The 26,152-nt window shown below is 43.0% G+C and overlaps 1 protein-coding gene, 1 long non-coding RNA gene and 2 pseudogenes across 5 annotated transcripts in view; 1 reads left to right on the forward strand and 3 right to left on the reverse strand.

The window, feature by feature from the left end:
* LOC147348711 (uncharacterized) overlaps positions 1-17,638 on the reverse strand; it is a 38,496-nt gene extending 20,858 nt beyond the window's left edge. The window contains exon 1 of the long non-coding RNA XR_015151885.1: positions 17,506-17,638. This is a non-coding gene — a long non-coding RNA (uncharacterized LOC147348711). The remainder of the gene's footprint in view (positions 1-17,505) is intronic.
* Positions 1-18,243, reverse strand: part of SYN2 (synapsin II) — a 158,311-nt gene extending 140,068 nt beyond the window's left edge. For all 4 annotated transcript variants that reach the window (XR_015151884.1, XR_015151883.1, XM_086368727.1 and 1 more), the window contains exon 1: positions 17,717-18,243. Coding sequence is in view for 2 of the 4 variants with exons in the window: in XM_086368727.1 (XP_086224853.1) it covers positions 17,717-18,102 (386 nt within the window). In the remaining 2 variants the exon portion in view is untranslated. The remainder of the gene's footprint in view (positions 1-17,716) is intronic.
* On the reverse strand, positions 1,446-1,585 carry LOC147348712 (5.8S ribosomal RNA; annotated as a pseudogene).
* On the forward strand, positions 4,783-4,923 carry LOC147348713 (5.8S ribosomal RNA; annotated as a pseudogene).
* Positions 18,244-26,152: the final 7,909 nt, after the last annotated feature.

Here is a 26,152-nt window from a genome sequence, read left to right on the forward strand (position 1 = left end):
ACCCACTGCCTCAATCAAATCACTTACTGCCTCTGAACACAGCCATGCTCAGGTTGTTTTATCCTCCCCTTTTGCTATGCTTCGTGCTCTCGGAAAAGGACTTGGGCAGAGAGAAACTAATCATTTGGTCAAAAGCATTTGACAAAAAGCTTAACAAAGTCTATTCAGTCCCTAAAGTTACCCAACCCCATCCTCCATTCTTTCTCACTATTATAATGGGGTGGGGGTGGGGCGGAATAATACTTTAGAAACTTTCATTTTATCTTCAAATGATAAAGACTGACTGTAAAATATGAAGAGGAAATCTAGCTTCTGGCAAAAAAATAAAAGTAACTTTATCCCTCTACTCCTTGGTTTCCGACATGATGGTGATGACAACAATGATTTTTTATTCACATAGCACTTCAGAGTTTACAAAGTACTTTTATAACTTACTTTATTTAAATAAAGTTGCACAAAAAACCTGGAAAGTAAATATCCTTATCTGCATTTATACATATGGACACCAAAGTTCAGGTTATCACTAACGTTACCTTCCTATCCTCACATTCCTGGGATTCTCTACAATAAATGAGGTTTATTCCTGACAACCACCTACCACTCTTCTCAGCATCTCTCTCACTCCCTCTCCACACGTGCATCACTGATTATCCATTTTTCATTCCACCTCTACAGAGTGTTGCTCTCTTGTATTGTGGTTATAATCTCCAATACGTTCCTGAGACCACCACACTCATCCTCCTATAGGTACTCATAAATTCCTAGAGGCATTCAAGATTAGAAAGTCTCTGAGATCCAAAGAATGAATTTTAAATGTTAAAGATGTGAGAATGATATTGAGAAGGAGACTATCCCAAGAAATTCATATTCCTTCAACAATTTTTTTTTTTTTTGAGGCCTCGTATTGGCCAGGCTGCTAAATGCTGAGACAAAGAATAAAACATGACTCTTGCCTTGAAGGAGCTCACAGTCCACTGTAGACCCCACAGGTGTCAGGTCTACACCGAGTACTGATTCTAGCTCAAAGAATCTGATTCTTAATGCTACAACCACAGAAGTTTTTTGTCAAATTAGAGCAAATCCCCAGCAGACATTCTACCACTGTCATCCATTCCTCTTCATTGACAATGAATGTCCCATTCAAAATCAAACCATCAAGTTAGCAAATCAACCAGTAAAATGCCAAAAATCCCAGAGCAGTTGTCTCACATATTTATCAACAAACATTAGGTAAAACATTCAACTCATCTGTACTCATAGAAATATTTGATAAAATATTCAAATACTGCTTGTATATCTATTAACACTTAAAAGCGTAATACTGTGTGCAGAAAAGCGAGATGAATATAGTTGATGGACTGCAAACTGGAAAAACCTTTTATAGGAAACAATATGGCAATATCTACCAAAAGCTACATATATCATCATAATCTTTTTGTTTTTAGCAACACTCACAAGGCATAGCCCCAGGCCCCCGGGGCATTCAAAGTGTCAGTGATCAATGTGTCCTGCAATTTGCATTAATTCTGGCAACTAGCTGTGTTTTACATTGAGATTTGAGCCAAGAGATCCAATGCTGAGTTGTATTATAATATTCAATCAAATAGTTCATTTCCTGAAAAATGAAAATGCCTGTGGTATTACTATGTAATAATGTTGAAAAATTGGAAGTCAACACAGTTCTCTAAAAGAAACATAATTGAGTAATTTATGATACAACAGTTCTTAAAATATATATAATTATTAAGACTGTAATAATATATAAAAATTATAAGTAGAAAAACAAAATATGAAATTACAGCTAAATAACAATCACAATTCTGTAAAAATATGCTTGTATTTAGACAAATATTGGAAGAGAATATAAAAATGCAACAGCTGCTCTATTGCTATGGTGAAATTATGATAGAAACATGTTCTATTTAAAACTTCGCTTAATCATGTTGATATGCATACTTTATTAACACTGCTTGTTTAATTGACTACTTTCCCAAATAAACTATAAGCTTTGTGAAGACAGGACAACGTCACTTGTGTTCAGCATTATAGCACTAGTTCCTTATTTCATGAAAGAATTAATGAGATAAACGGGAAACCTCAAACTAATCCCCAAGAAGGGGTGAAGAAGTGGGTAATTAAAAATAAACAAGGTGGAATTCCATGGTGGTCCAATGGTTTGGGCTTCATGCTTTCACCGAGGAGAGTTTCTGGGAAATCTAAGATCCCAAAGCACAAGGCCAAAACCAAACAAACAAAAGGGTGGTCTCTATGCTTGTTTTTAAGCTCTAACTATGGGGAAAACCAAATAATCTCACTGAAGAATCTCTGGAAAGCCTCTCTTCCCTCAAGGCCACTGCCAAGACCTTTGCTGTTGAAGGGTCTAGAGAAAGGCACAGGGTTCTGCTAAGTGGACACAGAAGCAGGATGCTTTGCACATTCGGGGAAAAGGCAGAGTCAGAAGGGACAGGAGCTTCATATTCTTTGCCTCCAAACTCGCTGCTCTTGACTTGCAGAACTTTACACGACTCCAGCTGAAACTGAGGTGAGGAAGAGTGGGTGTAGCTCTGGCTAAGAAATAAATTTCCAGATACAAAAGGAAAATAAGAAGCTTTAAAGGAATTGAGCTCTGGAGTGAACATTCTCTTTCCTGACAACTTAAAAGCAGTCTGAAATATACCAGAGGCACCAGAAGGACTGTAAGTCATCAGAATATTATAAGCATTAACAAAATCACGTAGCGAAAGGAGACAATCTTTAAGTTATTTTTCAACCAACCTACGCAGCACCTGTCACAGACCATACAGGCTCTTTTCAGCTTAGGCAAACTTTAATCCGTCCTTGGTGCTTCGAGGCAAGAGCATCGTAACTGACTCATGCAGAGCTCAAAGTTTAGCTGCGTGGAGAATGGGACACTGAGCAAGGAGAGAAGGGTGCAGAGAAAGAAGAATCTAGATTTTAGATACAGCTCTACTTGTTTCATGCTGTAACTTTAAATAAACCACACTCTCTCTGAGCATTGGTTTCCTAATCAAAATAGGCAACCATACCAACTTACCTCACAAGGTTAAGGTGACAATTAAATGAGACGATACATGCAAGTTGAAGTATGTAATACGTTATACATTTTTACTTAAACATAGGCCTTATTACAGAATCACAAATGCTACAATTTCCTTCCAGGGTGAAAGTTAAGGTCAGTGCATTTTTCAGCCTGATCTGACTGTGTAAGTCATCCAGAGGCTACAGGAAAATCGATCTCACCCCTCTTTGCCAAGTCATGATAATTTTTTCTTTTAAGAAGTAGACTTTCCATGTGAGTGGGTGGCAATAAAGTATGATTCTCATTTTCCTCCTATCTTAATGCTAAAATTGCACTGTTCATTACTTAGGGTTACAGAAGATTTTTCTATTTTCCAGATCCTTCTAGGAAAATGCAAAAACCTGTAAAAAGGGATTGTCAATAGCCACTAACAACTCATATTGAACAAAGATTAATTCAGCCTGCTGAAAATGAAAAGCTCAGAAATAAGGAAGCCAACAACAACTTGGCCAGGAATCTCTGGATTTCAAAGAGGTTCCTATCAGCAACCACCATTGTCTTCAACCTCCAAAATGTGTTGGTCGCTCAGTCATGTCCTACTCTTTGTGACCCATGGACTGTAGCCTGCCAGGCTCCTCTGTCCATGGGATTCTCCAAGCAAGACTAGAGTGGGTTGCCATGCCCTCCTCCAGGGGATCTCCCCGACCCAGGGATTGAACCTGGGTCTCCTGCATTGCAGGCAGATTCTTCACCATCTAAGCCACCAGGGAAGCCCCAAATTTCCCCCCAATTTCCATATGTCAGCATCTAAACATCTCTCAAACTATCTTCTTACTGAAAAACAAGACCTCATTCCCAAATTTGTTTTAGAAAATATGTTCACCTCTGGAATGGGTCCTAGGCCGCAGGAGGCCATGGTCAAAGAATGAAAGGCATCAGTGGAGGGGGAAGGTGCAGAAACGTGAAGAAACAGAATTAACTGTTTCCACAGTTCCCACTAGAATAAGCAGCCCTGACACTTGCAAAAAAACTATTTTTCCCTTAAATTCTTACTCCTAATAAAATAGAAAAATTGCCCACGACACTACTTATGTGTGTGCGCTCAGTCACTCAGTCGTGTTCAACTGTTTCCACACCCATGGACAGTAATTCACCAGGCTCCTCTGTCCATGGGATTCTCCAGGCAAGAATGCTGGAGTGGGTTGCCGTTTCCTTCTCTAGGGGATCTTCCTGACCCAGGGATCAAACCTATGTCTCGTGTGCCTCCTGCACTGGCAGGTGGATTCTTTACCACTTGGCCACCTGGGAATCCCATGACAATACTTAGAAGGAAATTAAGTGTGGAATTCTTCCTCATATCTACTCTTAGTCCCACCTGTTGCTACAGTTTCAATACGTATATATTTAAATCTGTTGTGGATGTTACTGCTTGAAATCTGTCCGCAGCACAATTCTATGAAGAAAGCAGAGCAGGTTTTATGACTCCAGTTTTAAGGATGAGGAAACTGAGAGTCAGAGAATAGCAGCTTGCTGTGGCTAAATTAAACCCAGACCTTCTGACTACAAATCTCCAAAGCTGTTCAGAACATCATGGTGCTTCTTGAGGTCTTTTGGCTCCAACCTCACCAGAGAAGATAAATACCAGCCCCAACCTTCCTGCCATCTTTCATGGCACTGTTCACTGGTTTTTTCTGTCAAATATATACATTCAGGAAATGAACTATTTGATTGAATATTATAATACAACTCAGCATTGGATCTCTTGGCTCAAATCTCAATGTAAAACACAGCTAGTTGCCAGAGTTAATGCAAATTGCAGGATACATTGATCACTGACACTTTGAATGCCCCTGGGGGCCTGGGGCTATGCCTTGTGAGTGTTGCTAAAAACAAAAAGATTATGATGATATATGTAGCTTTTGGTAGATATTGCCATATTGTTTCCTATAAAAGGTTTTTCCAGTTTGCAGTCCATCAACTATATTCACCTCACTTTTCTGCACACAGTATTACGCTTTTAAGTGTTAATAGATATACAAGCAGTATACAATCACAGTTTCTGCAAGAGAACCCCAAGGTAGCACTAAAGGGAAATCATTAATCTAAATACTCGTGGCAAACAAAGTTTAACAAATGGCTGGAATAACTAATAATATTGTTCAAATATTGTTTCCTATAAAAGGTTTTTCCAGTTTGCAGTCCATCAACTATATTCACCTCACTTTTCTGCACACAGTATTACGCTTCTAAGTGTTAATAGATATACAAGCAGTATACAATCACAGTTTCTGCAAGAGAACCCCAAGGTAGCACTAAAGGGAAATCATTAATCTAAATACTCATGGCAAACAAAGTTTAATAAATGGCTGGGATAACTAATAATATTGTTCACTTAAATCAAGTTTCTAACTAAATTAGTTAACCAGCTAGCTCTATGGCACCTGCAACTCAGTCCAGGAAGCCCACAGAAAAATACACAAGATCCAAAGACAGAGACCTGGGTGGTAGTCCTGACTGTATCACTTCCTGGCTATTTGACTTTGGGTAACCTTCCCACCTTAATTCCTTCATAGGTAAATTAAAATAACATTAATTACTGCCCCACAAATACTACCATGCACGCATGCTAAGTTGCCTCTCTTGTGTCTGACCAGCTCTTTGCAACCTCAAGGATGCTAACCCACCAGGCTCCTCTGTCCATGGGATTCACCACGCAAGAATACTGGAGTAGGTAGCCATGCCCTCCTCCAGGGGATATTCCTGACCCAGGGATCAAACCTGTGTCTCTTACGTCTCCTGCATTGACAGGTGAGTTCTTTCCACTAGTGCTGTCTGGGAAGCCCAAAGACTACTGTATGGAGAATTAAATGAGACAATGAATGTGACAGTCCTCAAAGTATAATTTCTACAACTGAGCCATCTCAAAAACAACTTATCCCAAGACTGTTTCAAAACATTAGTAATGAGTGTTTTCTCAACCATGTGCAACAAACTACTCCAACCAAAATGAAGGAATATTCATTTAGGTTTGTCCTATTTTTCAAAATTATTTTTAGTGTCACAGAAACCTGTCTACAAATGATCTTACTTGACTCGAAGGCTCCTGTAAATACTCATATGTAAGCTGCTGCCTCAAAGCTGCTATGAAAATCTGCTTGTCAGGATGGAACATTTATTGAACATTTCCCAGGTCCTAGTCACATTAAGCATTTTTGAGAGTTTATGTCAACTAATTTTCACAAGAACCCTTTGAAATATACTTTATTTCCTCTTTATAGTTGAAGAAACTGAAGTTCACAGAGAACAAGACATTGCTCAACATAAAACACGTGTCTGTGACACTGAGGAAAAGAAACACCAACGTGTTCGATGCCAAGGAGAAATTTGGAACATTGTTATCTAGTGATTACAGAACATAGTCTAAAGAGTTGAACTGCTGCTGCTGCTACTAAGTCGCTTCAGTTGTGTCTGACCCTGTGCGACCCCATAGACGGCAGCCCACCAGGCTCCCCCGTCCCTGGGATTCTCCAGGCAAGAACACTGGAGTGGGTTGCCGTTTCCTTTTCCAATGCGTGAAAGTGAAAAGTGAAAGTGAAGTCGCTCAGTTGTGTCCGACTCTTAGCGACCTTATGGACTGCAGCCTACCAGGCTCCTCCATCCATGGGATTTTCCAGGCTAGAGTACTGGAGTGGGGTGCCATTGCCTTCTCTGAAGAGCTGAACTACCTGGGTTCAAATCTCAAATTCACTATAAGTTTCCTCATTTGTAAAATTAGGTTAACAACAGTAATCTGTTTCATAACTTAATAAATGAGTTAATACATTTACTTAGAACACCTTGAGATTTCCCTGGTGGTCCAGAGGTTAAGATTCTGTGCTCCCAATGCAGGGGGCACGGGTTCAATGCCTGGTTGGGAAACTAAGATCCTGCGTGACCCACAGTGCAATCAGAAATAATAAATAAAGAGCAGATGTGCATATGCTGCTGCTGTTTAGTCACTAAGTCATGTCTGACTCTTTGCAACCCCACAGATTGTAGCCCACCAGGCTCCTCTGTACATGGGATTTCCCAGGCAAGAATACTGGAGTGGGGTGTCATTTCCTTCTCCAGGAGATCTTCCCAACCCAGGGATCGAACCCCCATCTCCTGCATTGGCAGGGGATTCTTTACCACTGAGCCACCTGGGAAGCCCCATATGTACACACACACATATATAACACCACCTGGAAAGCCCAAATACTACTGCATGGAGGATTAAATGAGACATGGATGTGACAGTCCTCAAAGTATAAACTGTCTCTACAAATAAGCCATCTCAAAAATAACTTTCTGTATAAAAGAACCCCTATCACATTGTATACCCAATACATTAGATATTATTGTTATCATTTCTCCTGTCATCATTTCACCCTGCTTATCCAAACCTCCCTTCCTCTTTTCCCTGTCCTGAAACGTATATGCTGACTAGCCAGAAGTTCTCTTACACCCATTTTACGCATTACTGCTGTTGTAATTTTGCTTTCTCTTCCTTTTAACTATAATGCCTCTCTCCTTCCTTATGAATACAAATTTCACTCAGCCTTCAAAGCCTAGGTGAGACCTAGCCCTTCTGTGACATTTGTGACTTTATCAGCCCACAGTGATTTCTTCCTTCTCTGAACAACTCTTTATACCATCAAACAATCTCACCTTTAGAAATCAAATTTCTAAAGGACTCTGAAGATAAATGATTTAGCTCTAATCCCTAATTTCTGAAATAGAAAAGGAGGCTTCAACAGTTAAACTGCCTGTGGTGAAACAAAAAGTTACATGGCAGAGGAGAGATGTGAATCCAGATATTTTAAATGTTTGCAATGATCTTTCCACTATACAATGCTAATTTTGTCTTCCCTAAGATTCTATACAAGTTCTCAAAAGTGAAAGCACGCATTATATAATTTATCTAATTCCAAGTTTTTCACTTATTTTGTAGTCTTCGTGGAAACTAACAAACTGGAGTTATTAGCTCTTCGCTAATTGATTAGCAGATCAATCTTTCATTGCTGTCCTTTTCCCCAGGAATTAAAATGTTAGTAAACCTAGGACTCTACAGAACTTAAATTCTCATCATCAGCTATGCCTCAGGATGTGATAGGACTGAAGAGGGAATTATATCCATAGGTGTCCCAAGAGGCACATCACAGGGTCCGATGACAGAAGATTCATTCTATATCACTAAAACTTTGAGGTATAAAAGAAAACACAGTCTTAAGTTGTGTTATTATTAATATTAGGGCCCCTCCAAGGATTCAAGTCCACAATAGAGAGAGGGGATTTCCAGTTTACTCCCACAAAGCCCAAGCCTCCTTTTGTAGGATTAAATCAGGCTCAAGTTACTTCATAAAGTTGTTAGGTCCCCTAAACAAGAACTAGATACACACAATGTCCTGGAAAGGGATTAAAGCTGGGCTTGGGAGGAGTAGAATGGAAGAAAGGTCTTAGACAGAAAGAAAAAAGAAAGACATCTTCATGCCCAGGCTGAGAGAGCAGAAGAGGCAGAGAGCACAATAGCTGTTCTCCAGAAAGGAAGGAAGAGCAAGCATGGGGTGTTCATGCGCATCAAAAAACGACGAGCTGGAAAGCTGAATAGCTATTTAATATTTGGCAAGCAATGACTTTTATGAGCCTGTTTGTTCATCATCATGAAGATAAAATGAGACAATGGGTATGAATATGTTGTGCAAACTGCAACACAGTGCACCCAGCAGGGATCAAGAAATAAATGCAGTTAGCCAACACTGCGAAATATGTATTCAAATGTTCTTCCATCTATCAGGGAAAGAGAAATTCAACCACAAGTCCCCACTATTGAGGAGGAAACACACACAGTGGGCATTACAGGATCAACCCCTTTTTTGGGGTGGGATTTCAACATTCAGAAAACTAAGATCATGGTATCTGGTCCCATCACTTCATGGGAAATAGATGGGGAAACAGTGGAAAGAGTGTCAGACTTTATTTGGGGGGGCTCCAAAATCACTGCAGATGGTGACTGCAGCCATGAATAAAAGACGCTTACTCCTTGGAAGGAAAGTTATGACCAACCTAGATAGCATATTGAAAAGTAGAGACATTACTTTGCCAACAAAGGTTCATCTAGTCAAGACTATGGTTTTTCCAGTGGCCATGTATGGATGTGAGAGTTGGACTGTGAAGAAGGCTGAGTGCCGAAGAATGGATGCTTTTGAACTGTGGTGTTGGAGAAGACTCTCGAGAGTCCCTTGGTCTGCAAGGAGATCCAACCAGTCCATTCTAAAGGAGATCAGTCCTGGGTATTCTTTGGAAGGAATGATGATAAAGCTGAAACCCCAGTACTTTGGCCACCTCATGCGAAGAGTTGACTCATTGGAAAAGACTCTGATGCTGGGAGGGATTGGGGGCAGGAGGAGAAGGGGACGACAGAGGATGAGATGGCTGGATGGCATCACCGACTCGATGGACGTGAGTCTGAGTGAACTCCGGGAGTTGGTGATGGACAGGGAGGCCTGGCATGCTGCAATTCATGGGGTCGCAAAGAGTCGGACACAACTGAGTGACTGAACCGAACTGAACCACATGGTATCAATGCTGTAAGAAAGGGGTACTGAAAGGGGAGTACTTGAAGATGAGCTTTTCATCCAAGGACATGTGAGCCATATACTGACCTATGCCTCCTCTTTCAAAAGTTTGCAAGCATTACCACATAGAGCAAATCATAGAGCCAAAGTCTTTGAAAGAAAAACACACAAAAATGATAACATGGAACTAACGTAGCACTGTAAAGGATCTTAGAGAATGTCTGTGTCCATGCTCTCATTTGACAGGGTTTAGAGAATCAAACTCCAAAGATGCAAAGTGGTTTAACTAAGAATACACAGTGGCACGTTTTAAAACAAGTTTTTATTTATGTCTTTACTGGCTGTGCTGGGTCTTTGCTGGTGCTTGGGTTTTTCTCTAGTTGCACCGAGTGGGGGGCTACTCTCTAGTAGCGGTGCACAGGATTCTCACTGTGGGGGCTTCTCTTGCTGCTGAGCACAGGCCCTAGGACTTCAGTAGTTGTGGTTTCCGGGTTCTAGAGCAGAGCCTCAGTGCTGCTTAGTCACTCAGTCGTGTCTGACTCTTAGTGACTCCAAGGACTATAGCCTGCCAGGCTCCTCTGTCCATGGGATTTCCCAGGCAAAAATACTGGAGTTGGGTGCCATTTCCTTCTCCATCAGGCTCAACAGTGGCACATTTTTAATGGGTAGTGGTACAAACACCTCTAACCACAACATTATTCTTCTGTGTTCCTACAACATCTTATCCATACTAATTACCATGCTATACTAAAATCCTACTTAAATGTCTGTCCTCTCCCCTTCTGGACTGGAAGATCTCAGTGGACAAGGCCTACGCCCAACTTAAACTTATATTCCCAGCACCTGGCTTGTGTTTAAACACTCAAGTGAACTGAACATATTCCAGTTAACTCTTTTGTAAATTTGAGGGGAAGGTATGAGATTCTGGGAAACTTGCTATTTTGGCCTCCATTCCGAACTTGGGTACAGAAAGACAGTAAACAATCTTAGGCAGACAGGGACACTAAGGTAAAAATGCATCCCTGGGAGCAAGGTCATCCTAATACTACAGTCCTACTAACTTTATTATACTGTTGGATTTTGATGAGTAGGCTCTAAGAGTTTCCTTCAATCATTTTACAATGATCTTTGCTGAAATAACAATAACACAAATAAGAATGAAATTATTGGTGGAGATACAGCGCAATATTATGCTCAAGTGGTTCTTTTTGAAGCATTCACAACTCCACAATAACTCCTTAAAAGAAGTAAACACAACAGAATTTTCAGAGTAAAAGGGTTAAATTTAAGGAATCTACTGATAGAGTAATTAAAGAGTGAGAAGATGAGAATTCTGGTCTCCATTCTCTCACTAACCTCTTATTTGACCTTGGGCAAACCATTCCATTTCTCTGGGCTTAGAAGAAAGCCTTAGAAGTTCTAGATCCTAGTTCTCAGTAAACCTGAACAAGCCACTTTGCCTCTTCAGATCCACATTTCCCTCATTTATAAAATAATCTGGATGATATAACAGCTCTAAAAACTTAGGATTCTAAGCTATAGGCTACTGTTGCTATGAACAATGAAATTCTATGGAATCGGTATGTTTGTATTAGAAACAGGACATATCGATAAAACATCTGGCAGAGAGAAGCCTCAGACCTCACTTGAGCTTCCCACCCCAAGTTTCAATTCAAATATTTCTCTTGAATTACACCCAAGCACTGGTCCAGGCTACTGTACTTTGAATTCCCCTATTCTTAATGAAATGCCCAAAGACAGACCAGAGAAGAATGGAAACACGTGTTTCCCAGATAACACATCAAGCTGGTCTCATGGTGGTCTCCCTCTTTTCTACCAGTGCACTTTGCTTATGCCATCCACTGTCTGGACTGAGCAAACTTGTCTCTTTTGATTTAAATCCTTTGAAGCTCAGTTCAAATCTCACTATTTCCATTCTAGCCCACATCCATCTCTCCCTCTTTCAAACATCCACAATACACCGTTGTAGTAGAGATTAAATGATATTTGTAAAGAACGTGGCACCACACATGACATATAGCAGTGGCTCAAAAAAGGATCAGAGTTGGTGCTTTACCACACCTTTAGCACTAATCACATAACCTTTAATTCAGTGCATCCTAAATTTAATGTGCTTGTGAATCACCTGGAGGTCTTATTCAAATGCAAATTACGATTCTGTAGGCGTCAAGTGGGACCTGATAATCTGTGGTTCAAAAAGCTCCTGCTTAAGAAGGGTTCTGTGCCCATCAGTCTTTAGACAAGTTCATTGCCGAACCATTGTCTATTTGTGCCTTTTAATTAATATTGCTGTGTATTAAAGAATAAGCAAGTCCTAATGCCCAAAGTATATTAAAAGTAGAGGTAGTGTGTGTATATGTGTATATGTATATATAAGGCATGTGTGTGTGTGTGTGTGTGTCTTAGTCACTCAGTTGTGTGCGACTCTGCGACTCCAGAGACTGTAGCCTGCGAGGCTTCTCTGTCCATGGGATTCTCCAGACAAGAATACTGGAGTGGGTTGCCATTTCCTTCTCCAGGGGATCTTCCTGACCCAGGGATCGAATCCATGTCTCTACGTCTCCTGCATTGCTAGGTGGGTTCTTTACCATCTGAGCCATCAGGGAAGCCTATATAATGTATAATATATATATTTTAGAAAATTTATGAATTATTGCCTAGCTAAAACAATTTATGACATTTTGATTCCACTTGTTTTACTTAGTATGAATAGAATGCTAGATTTCTAATTTATATTCACATAAAAAACTTTGATATGGTTCTATGTATTTTGGCATTTAGTATTACTGATAAAAGTAAAGAAAATTTATTATCTTAGTGATTGAAAGGAGAAGGCAATGGCACCCCACTCCAGTACTCTTGCCTGGAAAATCCCATGGACGGCAGAGCCTGGTAGGCTGCAGTCCATGAGGTCGCTAAGAGTCGGGCATGACTGAGTGACTTCACTTTTACTTTTCCCTTTCACGCATTGGAGAAGGAAATGGCAGCCCACTCCAGTGTTCTTGCCTAGAGAATCCCAGGGACGGGGGAGCCTGGTGGGCTTCTGTCTATGGGGTCGCACAGAGTCGGACACGACTGAAGCGACTTAGCAGCAGCAGCAGTGATTAAAAAAAAATTCGAATGAGGCTTGAAACTTCCAACCCAATTCTGAGGATATAAAGAAATACTATGCTGTAAAAAAAAGAAAAAAATCCAGGAAATTAAAAAGTGATACAGTATTATTAACTCAAGTACACATTTTGTTCAAATTTCACAAAATTTTATGCTAGTGTCCATTATTTGTTTTCATACCCTATTCAAGACTCCATATTGTATTCAATTGCTTTGAGCAGCTTCAGTTGCATGCAACAAATTGTGATAAATTCTCTTTTCATTTTTATTCTATTACAAATAGTTTCTAATTTTCCTTGTTATGGCTTCTTAGATACACCCATCATTTAAAAGTAGACATTTAATTTCCAAATACATGGGATTTTGTTTAAAGTATCTTTAATACTAATTTCTCATTTTGATACTAATTTCTCACTTAACTGCTTTCTTCCCTGCAATAACCCTCTGTTTTTTTCAGTCTTTTATTGAGACATGTGATGGCTAAGTTGTGCATTGTGCTTGAAAATATGTGGATTATTTTCAAATATCTTTTGATATTGATTTCTAACATAATTCCATAGTGATAAGAAAACAGACTCCATATGATTTTAATACGTTTAGACCGTGAAACTTTTGCACCTTGTTTTGTGTCCCTGGATATGTTCCAGTGTCTCCCAGTTTACAGTCTATGGGAATTTACATAGAAATTGTAGTTCCTACAAATTCTGTTGTTGTGTAAAAATTGTATACATCTAATTATGTTGAATTGGTTCATAGTGCTTTTAAGGTCTACTATATCCTTCTGTTTCTCTGTATATTCATTCTATTAATTTTTGAGTGTTTGATACTGAAACTTCAACTAAAATCTTACATTTATCAACTTAAAAAAATAATTGTAATACATAGTGGAACTATATGTAACCTTCTGTATTTTCCAAGTCTCCTGTAAATGCGTTACCATACTTTCATAATTAAAAAAATTAAAAACAACAACAAAGACAAAAGTAGAGGTAGTAAGTTCAGTTCAGTTCAGTCGCTCAGTCGTGTCCAACTCTTTGTGACCCCATGAATCGCAGCACGCCAGGCCTCCCTGTCCATCACCAGCTCCCAGAGTCTACCTAAACCCATGTCCATCAAGGTAGTAAAATGATCCCTTAATAAATTTAAAAATAAAAAGAAAAGCTCCTGTTGATGCCACTTCTATTGATCCAAGAACCATAGTTCTAATAGGAGGGGAAGTTTCTGGAAACTTTTTAAAATGTATTTATCTTGTCTATTTACCCAGACAGAAAGATCTTAGAAGAGAGGTACTATGTCTCATTTTTCTTAGCATATATACCCTATACAGAGGTGTTCAATAAACATCTGTGGATTTACCAATCTGTAGTCTCTAGATACTCTAGATAGTCCCTAGAACACCTATACCATCCTGATTTTCAAATTCAAACACTGAGACATTTGATGTTGAAAAAGCACTTGGTCACTGGAATTAGTTTCACAGGAACAGAGGCAGGGAAGAATCTGAGAGAAAACTTACCTCATAACCAGTGAGAATATAATACACAGAAAAAGTAATATATACAATTAGATGCTTGTTCCTTGTTTAAGCACAAAGGTCATTAAAATGCAGTCTTAACTGGACTTCAAATTCAGGTACAAACTGTGAAAGAAAACATGCATTTTCAGGCATGTGTGTGTGTGTGTGTATACACACAATATACATATATATTATTATATATTAATACAGCTATTATCATATAATAGTAATTTCTTAAAATAAATTATTATAATTACAGTAATAATTAACTAAAAAGGTATATAATGAGCTTGATATCACTTTTTAGTGGAACAGAAACATTTTTCAATGATTCTTTAATGTGCAATTAATCTCAAGGCCTCAGGCACCCAATGAAAACACATTTGAAGCAAAAAAGAGAGAGAGAAACACCCTCCAATTTTCCCATCAACCTGGTTAGTGATAAGATCCCCAAATTCCATTGCCCACAATTATGCTACAGAAATTCAAAAGAATCCGCTTCTATCAAGGCTGCCTATTTTAAGCCCCCCTTTAGATTTCCAATTATTGAAATACTTGTTAAAACTCCATAATTCAAATGGGACCAAAATTCTTAAATTTTACTGGGAGGATATACTTTGACTTCCTATTCAAGCACCAAGAAAATAATATCAGGCATGTATGACACTTGCTCACAGAATACTATGTAGGTAGCTTAAACTGTGAGACAAATTTACTAAAATCAACCTTTAGAACAAAAAATACCTTTTAAAGTCCCTGAGCTTGTCATAAACAGGCATCTGCTTCTTAACTCATAGAAACTTTTCAATAAAACGACTCAGCAATATTTAACTGAGATGTTTTTAACAAACATAGACACCTTAGAAGAAGACAGACTCTGCAAGTCTGAGAACTGCTGTTAAGCACAGAAACACAGAAGCACAGAACTGTTGTCAAGCACTAGACTCAAACTGGGTTTATGAGTTTTAATAAATCAACATTATTACTTCAGAGAAAACAGTTGGGAGTCAGGCCATAGGAAAATGGCCTCTACTACTTTCATCAGAAGTCTAGTCTCCAAGGCAAGGTAAATTTTGTGGTTCATGCCAGGTAAGTAGTCTTCCTAGAGAATAACACTACCCAAGGAGAGTTTCAAATCTCAAGCCACTGAAGCAGTTATAAACACATACCCATACAAATGAGTATCTTCCTACCTGTGGGTACCTAACTGGTAATTAGATCCAAAACAAATGCCTTCAACAGGGTAGGAGAGCAGGAGCGTGTACAGGAGGATCAGATTCTTGCATAAAAAATGAAGCACTGATTTCATTCTCGTTTCTCCCCTCCTTTTCCTGGCCTTTCTTCAGGACTCAGCCTTTGTGAAGCTTTCTCCAATGACTTTAACTCTCACTAATCATTACATCTATTGAATGCCTGAAACATTAGTCTCAACTAATTATTCTAGATTCCTTTTTCTTAACTGTTTTATGTTTCCGTTTTGTCTCTCAAATTAGAGTCTGAGTTCCCTGTAAGGTACACTGCCTAGCCTCTAGAGGGAGCTAATTATTAATATTACTAATAATAAAATAATAATAATAGGAGGTAATATAATGGAGTGGCAATAATGGAGTCAAATAGGCCTAAGCTCAAATTCTAGTCCTACCATTTGAATGTGAACACATTACTTACTTTCTCTAAGCCTCAGTTTGGTGGTAAAAATTTGACAAGAGATCTATTCGAACACCTAGTACAAGGTTTGTCATATAACAATGCTCAAAAAGCTTAGCTACCTTTCCTTCCCACTTAATAAGCACTTGTTGATTTTGAACTGAGTTAGAGTAATTCTCATAGGGTACTGCCAATGGCACCATTGTACACTCTCTTACCTTCCCCATTACACTCTTCCTTGTGTCTTTGTCATTTCCTTACAAAGGTCCCTTTAGATTTTCTACTCTGCCGTCCTAAGAAAAAGCCAACTGCACAAGTCACTCAAGTGACTATTTAGAATGGTCATGTTTACCAGCCAGCAAGAGGGCTTCTCCACATCTACATCTCACTTTCATCACCCCCACGCCAGCACTCTCTCCTTGTAGGTCTCCCAGTAAGAAAATGATAGAGAAAACCAGAGAAGTCAGAAGAGGAAATGGAGATAAATAACTCAGTGGTCCCTCTGTGCCTGCCTCTTGGGAGGAAAGACTTAGGGCTAGTCTCCAACCCCAACTCTAGTGAGGAAAGGAAAAACCACCAACAAACAAGCCAAAAAAAAAAAAAACACAAAAACAAAACGAAACCCTCTCCATGGTCCAGAAGAAAAAGCAACCCCTTTCCCTCACCTCTTCATTTCTTCAAGCCCTTCACCAGTCAATTCCACTATCACCTCCCACCCCAACCATGCGCCCCTGGGTCAATTTCCTCCTCCATAAATTAGAACCTCTTTTAACGAATTTGTCTTAAACAGACCTCATTCATGCTTTTATCAACTAGAGGTCACATAGTGCCCCAACCTTCACCATTCCAAGTTGGAATATCCCTTTTAAAAAATAGAAAAGAAGAAAAGAAGAAAAAAATGTTTAAGTTCCCCATCTACTGCATTAAGGCAGATCTCTTTTTATTTGTGATCCTTTAATGATCCAGAATATTTTACCTCGGTCATCATCCTTTAGACTGGAAAAAGCCACCATCACTTCCACCCCAAAACACTAATACCCCCTTCCAAAAAAGATTTTATTAAGCCACATATCCCGACTCCCCCCCCTCCCCCCCCCCCCCACACACACTCACACACCTGGGGCTGCACAAAATACAAGAATCGTACTATTCTTAAACGATTTCCCCATGCTGTACAGGTCCGTGTACACCTGGGCTCCCACATCTGTGATCTGATCAACCCTGATGTCAATACTGACATCAGCCTTCAACCGACCAGGTGAAAAATTACCTTTGCCCTCTCCACCTCACCACCCCGCCCCTCAAAATACCTATTTTAATCCCTTACTCGCCCCCCACCCCCCGGCTTCATGAAGCAGAACCCATTTTATTGGCCTTAAATGTCCCTCCGGGGCCTCGGGACCCTTTTCACCTCAGCTTTTGATGTATAGAGGCAGAAAAGTCTGTCCCCTCCGCGACCCCTCAGAAAGAAGAAGAAGAAAAAAAAAAAAAACTACTTCTTACGACTCTTCCCTATTGGATAAAGTAGCTCCAGCATATTATGAGGGATTGAGTCAACTGAGGGGCTGTTTTACCTCAGACTTCACCTTTCGAAGCCGATCACTGCCTCCCCCGCCCCCTCCGCACGCGCGCTCGCAGGACCTGTCCTCACCGCGGGCCCCCAGACCCTGGTTTTCGTCGCTGTGACACCTCCCTGGGCCCCGGAGCAGCTTCCGCGCGGCCCCCGCGCCCCCAGCCCGGAGCCCCTGGCGGCGGCGGCGGCGGCGGCGGCGGCCGGACACCTACCAGTCGGTGTGCGGCTCGTCGACCACCAGCAGCACCTTGGCCTTCCTGGCGGCGGCGGGCGCGGGCGCAGGCGCGTCCACCAGGCCCGCCGAGGCTGCGGTCTGCTTCACCGCCTGGGACAGCGAGCTGAAGAAGCTGCTGCCCACCGACGGCGCCGGGGTCGGCTGCGGCGCGGGCTGCGGCGCGGGCGCCTGGGCGGGCGGCGGCCTCCTCTCGGGGCCGGGTGAGGCGGCCGGGGGCGCCGACGAGGCCGAGGCCGCGCCCGGGCCGGGGGGCGGCGGCGGCGGCTGCTGGGGCTCCGGCCGCTGCAGGTCGGTCATGTAGCCATTGGGCAGGTTGGCGATGAAGCTGCTGTCCGACAGCCGGCGCCGCAGGAAGTTCATCATCTGGCTGAGAGGCTGGGGGCGCGCGGGGCGGCGGGGCCGGGCGGCGCAGAGGGCGAGACGCAGGCGGCGGCGAGGGTCTGAGGCGGCTGAGGCGGCTGAGGTGGCCCAAGCTCAGTCCGCGACGCGCGAGCCCAGCAGCAGCCGGGGAGGACTGGGCCAGGCGGGCGGGGCGGCGCGAGGCTCGGCGCCAGGGAGCGGGCGGGGCCGGGGGCGGGGCCACGGATCGCCCCGCCCCTCTCCGCAGAGCCGGCACCGCCCCCGACTCTCCGCCAATGCCGCTGGCTGGGAGCCTCCGGTCTGCGGGGTCTGGGGACTTGGGGTCTGCGGGGTCTGGGGACTCGAGGTCCGGGGAATGCCAGGGCTCCTGCGACCTGGGCGCGGCTCTGTGGGGAGGGCGTGGAAGCCAGTCCTGCTCCCCAAGAAGTGGGTAAGGGGAGCCGAGAGCCCCTATCCCTTTTTTGACTGGGGGAGAAAAGAACCGTGTCCCACCCGAAATGGAGGCTAGGGAAACTGTCCCCATTGGGAGCGAAGAGAAATGTCAGCTTCCCCACCCTGAGGTGAGAGAGGAGCCATTCCTCTCTCGCGCGCGGACACGCACATGCACACACACACACACACACACACAAAGGCGGGAATGAGAAAGAAAAGAACCACCTCCCTTCCCAAAGCAGGGGAAAAGTGCCATCTCCCCAACCCCCAGGTGAGGGAGAAAGGAATAATCCACCCCCAGTAACACACACGCACGCACGCACGCATACACCCTATAGTGAGAAGAAAAAGAACTATCCCTTGCTCAATGCTGGGAGAGAAAATCACCCCCCACCACACACCCTAAGGTGACAAGACCTCGTGAGGAAGCCAAGGGTCATCTCCTCCACTTTGGGGAGTAAGGGGGTGGGGGATAGGCTCTCTGCACCCATCTTAGAAGGGTGTGTGAGATGCACTTTCAGCACCTGCGCCTTAGAGATGCCTCACCCTAGAGCACGTATCCTCTCTTCCTTCTCTTCCATAAGAGAGAGAAAAGGTGAGAGGCTGGAGATGCCCCTCCCCCAGGAGGAGCCCCCCCAAAGTGAGACATCTAAGACTCACCCACCCCTTCTCTATCCTTGCTAACAGGTGTTGGTACATCCTGTGTTCTGCCAAGAAAGTCTCCTGTTAAAGATCGATGTCTTTTTTCCAGTTCATTTATTGGCCAGATCTGCCTTGACCTCCGTGGAGTTTTTCTGATTAAGGCCTTCTCGTGCACATTCCCTAAATTTTGTATGCCCTCCACCCCCAGACCTTTGTTTTCACCTCTCAGGAGATATACTTAGTCCCCACATTGAATTGGAGCAGGCCACAGCATATACACATTATATTCAGACCACTCCGAGTGATGTGTGACCTTTGGCAAAATCAGACCTCCCAGCCTATTTTCCTCAGCTAGTAAAAGGAGATCACGCTTTACAAAAGTGTCACACAGAGCCAGTGAGATCATGTATGTAAAGCACCTGGCACACAGTAAGTATTCCAGGAGTGGTGGCCAGATTCTTACTCTTATTGGAACTCAGTGCTCAGTAAGTTAAGTATATACTGGATTGAATGGAATCACTGAGCAGCTTGGCACTAATGTTGGCAGGCAGTCTTTGCTTCCTACATCCCAGCTGGCACTCAGCTTGAGAGCTGGAGATGCACAGTCCAGCCCTGAGCCAGAAACCCAGTGATGCCCGAGAGGTCTTCGGTCAACTGTAGTAATACAGCGGTCCTCCCGTCTCCTCCCTGGCTTTCCTGATAGCTCAGTTGGTAAAGAATCCTCCTGCAATGTTGAAGACCTGGGTTTGATTCCTGGGTCAGGAAGATCTGCTGGAGAAGGGATAGGCTACCCACTCCGGTATTCTGGCCTGGAGAATTCCATGGACAGTATAGCCCATGGGGTCGCAAAGAGTCGGACACGACTGAGCGACTTTCACCCATCTCCCTAATGACGTGATTAGAAAGTGGCCCCTGTTTGTGAGTTCATTGTCCATGTGGGCTAGAGGAAAGAGTAGGGAGGATCAATCACCACAATAAGATGTGAGAAACACTGTCATACAACAAGGGATTCATTCTGCCTGTGAGGCTTAGGGATGGCTTCTCAGGGGAGGTGGCATTTGCGATGGGTCTCGAGGCAGCTGTAAGAGTTTACCAGCAGAGAAGTGGAGAAAGCATGCAGACAGGGAAGTCCTAGAGGAATGTGCCTTGATGACTCCTCCAGGAAACCTTTCCTCAGTCCCCACGTTGCACTGTTTCATTGCCTGTGCTTGGATTCATCAGAGTCCCTGAAGAAATGATAACAGAATATTCTGATGACTAGAATATAAGCATCTCAAGGATAGGATTGGGTCGTGGTCATCTTTGGACCCCAGCATCAAGCACACTGCCTGATACATAGCAAGGAGTCTGCTGTTTTACAATCCAGCTGTACCCAACTTAGTTCTTGAGTCTGTTGGAGAATAAAACTAGTAAGTCACTAATATGTTAAGTAAATAAACTTTGATTAATATATTGTCCTTCCTAGAAGTACTGTTTTAGAAAGTGAGGGGAATCTTTTCAAAGGCATGAATCTCTAATCTGGGATTTCAGACACTGCATCACTTTTTGTGTGTGTGTGTGGATGAGTGGGTTATATTTCTTTTCATATTTAACTAAGTAATTCCCCCTAACCATTAAGCTTGTAGTGCATATATAATATTCAAAAATCAACGGGTTAACAAACATGCTTTGAGAAACTGATACACACAAAGCATGATACTAGGCACTGGAGGGTAGAGGAGATTCAAGGATGAAGAAAATACAAGTTGAGCCCATAAGGAGACAACTTTGAAACAGGTGAACACGTAACTAACAACAGCAGAGAAACCTGTGTGTGACCTTTCAATATTCGTTCAAAGGACTGATGCTGAAGCTCCAAAACTGACCACCTGATGCGAAGAGCCAACTCACTGGAAAAGACCCTGATGCTGGGAAAGACTGAGGGCAGAAGGAGAAGGGGATAACAGAGGATAAAATGGTTGGATGGCATTACCACCTCAATGGACATGCGTTTGAACAAACTCCAAGGGATGGGGAAGCACAGGAAAGCCTGATGTGCTACAGTCCACAGGGTTGCAAACAGCTGGATGTGACCTACCCACTGAACAACAACAACAGCTGTGTGTGACCAGAGAGTGGAGCAGGCAGTGAGTGCCAAAGGAGCCAGAGGAAGAGGAGATCTCTGGGGTAGAAGAGATTTCACACGGGAGGGCTTATAAAGTGGGTAGAATTCAGACAGCCAGGACAGGCTGGAGGAGGCAATCAAGACAGAGCAGATGGCAAGAGCAAAGTCAGGGATGATGCACTGGGTAAGCCATAAGAATGTATAGATCTATTCCTTGGTGGCAAAGACCTTCCCTGTATTAACATTGTACTCCTTAAGCCTTAGAATAGCACCTGGCATGTGGAATGTACCCAAATGTCTGTAGAGGTGCTCTGAGGGGCTGTAGTTATGCATATATTTATTTTGTTAGTGTCTCTCCAGCTATTTCTTAAATTTTTAAATATATTTACTTATTATTTGGCTATGCCATGTCTGTGGCATTTGGGATCTTCTGTCTTCTTTGTGGCATGCAGAATCTTTAGCTGTGGCATGTAAACTCATAGGTGAGGCATGTGGGATATAGTTCCCTGAGCAGGGATCGAACCCAGGCCCCCTGCATGGGGAGCACAGAGTCTTAGCCACTAGACCACCAGGGAAGTCCCTATCTAGCTACTTCTTTAGATGGCAATCCCAGTGAGGAATTCTGTCTCCTAGTTCTCTTAGAATGATCTGCAAAGCCTCATATAATATCCAACACACAAGAAGTTTCCCAGTCTTGAGTGCTAGACCAAAATGTTCCCAGAGAATTGCTTACCTAGAGAGTTCTTCACTGATAACAATAGAGGCCCACAAGACGAGTAAAAATATTTATCAAACATTCCAACTCATTCACAATTATCTTCTGGTTGGTTTTAATAAGATATTACTCTTGCAGAAGAACAGACTATTTTCTTATGATGGGGCATGGGAGGTTATTAATCAGTTGAATAAGGTCAGAAGATTTTCATTTGTTGGCACAACTGTAAATCGTATTTGCTTAAACCAATATCTTCTGTGTTCCTCTGAGTCCTTGCCAAGAAGTGTCTTTGCAGCGTGCAAAGATGCTGCATTATAAATGGGCTGGGATTTTTCATGAGCTGTAATTCAAAGTTGTCCCTTATCCTAACCTGTGGATCTAGGATCCTGATGCAAGGAGAACACAGTGCTCTTCATCTGTCTTGTATGTTAGTCGCTCAGTCACGTCTGACTTTTCACAACCCCGTGGATTGGAGCCCACCAGGCTCCTCTGTCCACGGGATTCTCCACGCAAGCATACTGGAGTGGGTTGCCATTTCCTTCTCCAGGGGATCTGCCTAACCCAGGAATTGAACCCAGGTTTCCAGTATTGGTAGGCAGTCTCTTGACCATCTGAGCTACCAGTGCCTTTTCTCTGGAACTGAAGGAGAAGCAGGAGTAGGAAATGCTGTAAAATAGAAAATTCTGGTGCACTTAGGCCCTTTTCTACCTATCTTCCTCTGAAACCAACCAGCACCATTCTTCGTCTGCAGGGGGAAGGCATTTCTCCCAGAGCGATTGGTGAGGAAGGCAGGAGGTGGCGGGGTGTCTCCCCCATCTTTCTTAATCATTCAGGGATTGACTAAACCAACTGTCAGAATCTCGGATGTCTCTTCCAAGCCTGGAAGCCTAGGACTCTTTGAGGTCCTTCCCTGTGTAATCTTTATCTTCCTACTGAATTGTAAACACAAGCAAACATCTGGCGACTGCAGATGAAAAGAATCCTGCTAAAATCAGGAACCAATTTAAATGCTTTACCGCCTCTTGAATTTCTCTCTTCCCCTTGAGCAACAGTGCAGTGGAGAAGGCTCACAGGCAGCCAGGCTGGCTACAGGAGCGTTCTGCAGGCAGAGCTCAAAAAACTGAGCTTAAAGGCAAACCTTGGCGCACTGTCTCAGTTCCTCCCAAACATGGAAGTTTGTTGGAACATAGGTATTATCCTTGTCCCTCCCTCATGCCTTAGGATCTGGGACCCCATTCAGACCCAGCTGCCCTAAGGCGAGGTAGACTTTGGGTTCAGAAAGTATAATAGGTCCTTGTCCTGGCTCTGTCACTCACTGGCTTTGCAATTTCCAACAAGCTACTCAGCAACCTGGGCCTCTTATGTAAACCGGAAGGAACAGGTCTTCCTTGGGCCTCTCATGAGATAACATGGGAAAACTTCGAAGGTGACAAAGCTTTACTGGAAGAGGCATCACGATTGCCTCCCGTACTATCTTGTGACCTGTCATTTGGAGAACCTGATTGAACTGAGGGTTTGTCATCTGTATTCCGGTAGGCCATCGTGACCATCAGCCCTGTGGATGCCCTTCTCCTCCACCCTGGCGCAGAAGACAGCCATGTCCGCATCTTTGAATTCTCTGAAGGTGGCACATCGCCTGGGCCACTTTGCTATATTTAAGAATCTCACAAATATAAGTTCAACTCCTAAACCTGCCTCATGGTAGCTGTGTCCTGAAGAAGTCACTCTCAGCCTCAGTTTGCTGATCTGTAGAAGAATGGCAATAATTATCACAACGACCTTGAAGGACTATTTGGGGGCCTAAATAAGATCAGGTATGTGAGTGTATTTTATCAGCTGTAAAGCACTGTGCAAATGTTAGCTACTAATATTTCTGATGCCAGGGGAATCATAGAACTTGCCACTAGCACAACTAAAATGCAAAATAAGACCTCTTCTCATACATACGTATCACCACATTACACACCCAGGGGAATTCATAGAAGACACAAGATTCACCTCTGCAGCTACTCCCAGGCTGAGTTATAGCTGCCAAAATAAAGGTTAACAAGCACTTTAACTAATGACTTTGCCTTTCTGGATGACCTTGAAGAAGGAACTTCACTTCTGTCTCCAGACTTCTATTTCCTGGGCTGGAAAAGATGAAGGAGAGGGAACTAAGCTGGGTGATCCCCAAGGTCTGGTGCTGTGAGATTTCTGGGCGGGGCCCCATAGGGGGAAGTAAGCACCTGACGTCACCAGGCTGAGCTGGGGAACACAGGGCCAGAGGCTAAACACTGGCAGATGGCTTTGGGAAGAGAGAGAAGCTGGGGCGCCCGGAAGCAACACAGGTGGCATGAAGTCTAATTCCAAGTCTGCCCTTGACTTAAGGGAGTCAGAGATGGTCCCCTCGCCAAGTCTCCATTTCTCTAACAGTACTGGGGACATAATACTCACTGCGACTGATTAGATGCTGACCGGATACCAGGAACTGTCCATGTGTCACCTCATTTAACCTCTCATAGTGGTGTTAAATATCCCCCTTTTGCCAGTGAAGCAATTAGACTTCAGAGAGGGTACGCCAACTAACGTGAGCTCTTAGAACTAAAAAGTTACAAAGCTGTAAGTCAGATCTGGTTGTGTGCAAGGCCCATGAGATTCTGCATTAGGGTGTATCAACAGGCGTCTTTAGAAGGGTGGCATTCATCAGCAGCTTGCCTATTAAATACATTTATTGGAAGCCATAGAAAAAAATAATAGGCCTCTTGGACTCTCCTCAGCTTCCCTGCCATCTCCCTTTGCCCAAATTCCTGCAGATATAGGAGGCTCAGAATCCTGTATAAACATTCCTGCTCCAGGAACAAGCTGGCCTCAAGCAAGAAGAATCTAGCTGATGAGACACCCCTCCCCCCCATACACCCCACTCCTACTCCCACCAAGCTTGGACCACAGCTCCCCACAGAGCGGCTCTGGCCTCTTGTGGGATGCGGGTGTATTGGCTGTTGCCATGGTGATAGAGGAACATTTCTGTTTCTGTCATGCATGCAGGAGCAGCACAGAGTGGGTTTTTCCCTGCCTGAGAAACTCAGAGAATTCATCAGAGGTTGTTTTGTAGCAGCATCTGCACACCACTTCACAGATAAGTAAAAGAGCATCCCTTCCACTTAGCATTTAACCCCATCCCAGGGACAGAGCTGAGCCTTCTGTACCAAGTCCGCACAGGAGGCAACCCCCTCTCTCTACCTCTGCTACAGTTGTTCTTCAAGGAGGTGCCTTCCAGGTGGTAGGATGAGATATTTACAAGAGGCCAGTAAATGAGCTGTTTACAGAAATAGTGGGAAGTTCTTGACTCCCATCCTGCTCCACCACTCCTGGACTGTGGATCAATTAGATCGTTAGTGTCAGATCCAAGTGGTTTATCCTTTTCCTCAGCCACCTATTAGCCAGGCAGCCTCCTGCAATTTCTTTAGTAAGACTCAGTTTTTTTAATCTGTAAAGTGGGGTTAATCATTCTTTGCTGAGTTACTGAAGAAAATTAAGAGATCATGTATAAAATGTGCCCATTACAGTGTCTGGCACATGGTAAGTACATGTTCATAATAGCAATTATTTCTTAAAAAAAAAAAAAAGAGTGTAATGAAACTTATGTTCCAGTTTGGAAACAGACTAGTATTTGAATCCGTGGCTTATCACTTAATAGCTATGTGATATTCTGCAGTCAATTTTTTTTTGAGTCTCCCATTTCTTGAAGAGGTCAGGATGAGATTCATAGACTCTGTGAAGATTTTATTTTGAAAGTATGGTTATAATATCTCTGCCGAGAACCTGAGGATTTGGGCCAGAAAAAAAAAAAAGACATCCTCTTCTTTACTGGTGAGATGGCATGAGGCATTAATGGCTTTACTCCTTAATGTAAATATCTGTACATTGAGAAGAACATTTGCCACCCCAACTCTGACACCACCTTGTATGAGTTCCTGCATGGCTGTCCCCAGGGAAAGGTTCCTCAGTGCCAGGGCCAGCTCTGAGCAGATGGCCCCATTTCTTCTTCTCTTGAAAACAACCAGCTCCAGAGATTGGAGAAAAACAGAGTCATAGTCCAAGGTCAAACACATGACTGTCGTTTTCATGAGTATGATTCAGCCTGAAAGCCCATAGGCATTCTGTCTCCATCCTCTCCC

The sequence above is a fragment of the Bos grunniens genome, chromosome 22 (assembly GCF_055505025.1).
Source record: "Bos grunniens cultivar Pamir isolate PY7600 chromosome 22, Bosgru_T2T1.0, whole genome shotgun sequence".
NCBI classification, from domain to species: Eukaryota; Metazoa; Chordata; class Mammalia; order Artiodactyla; family Bovidae; genus Bos; species Bos grunniens.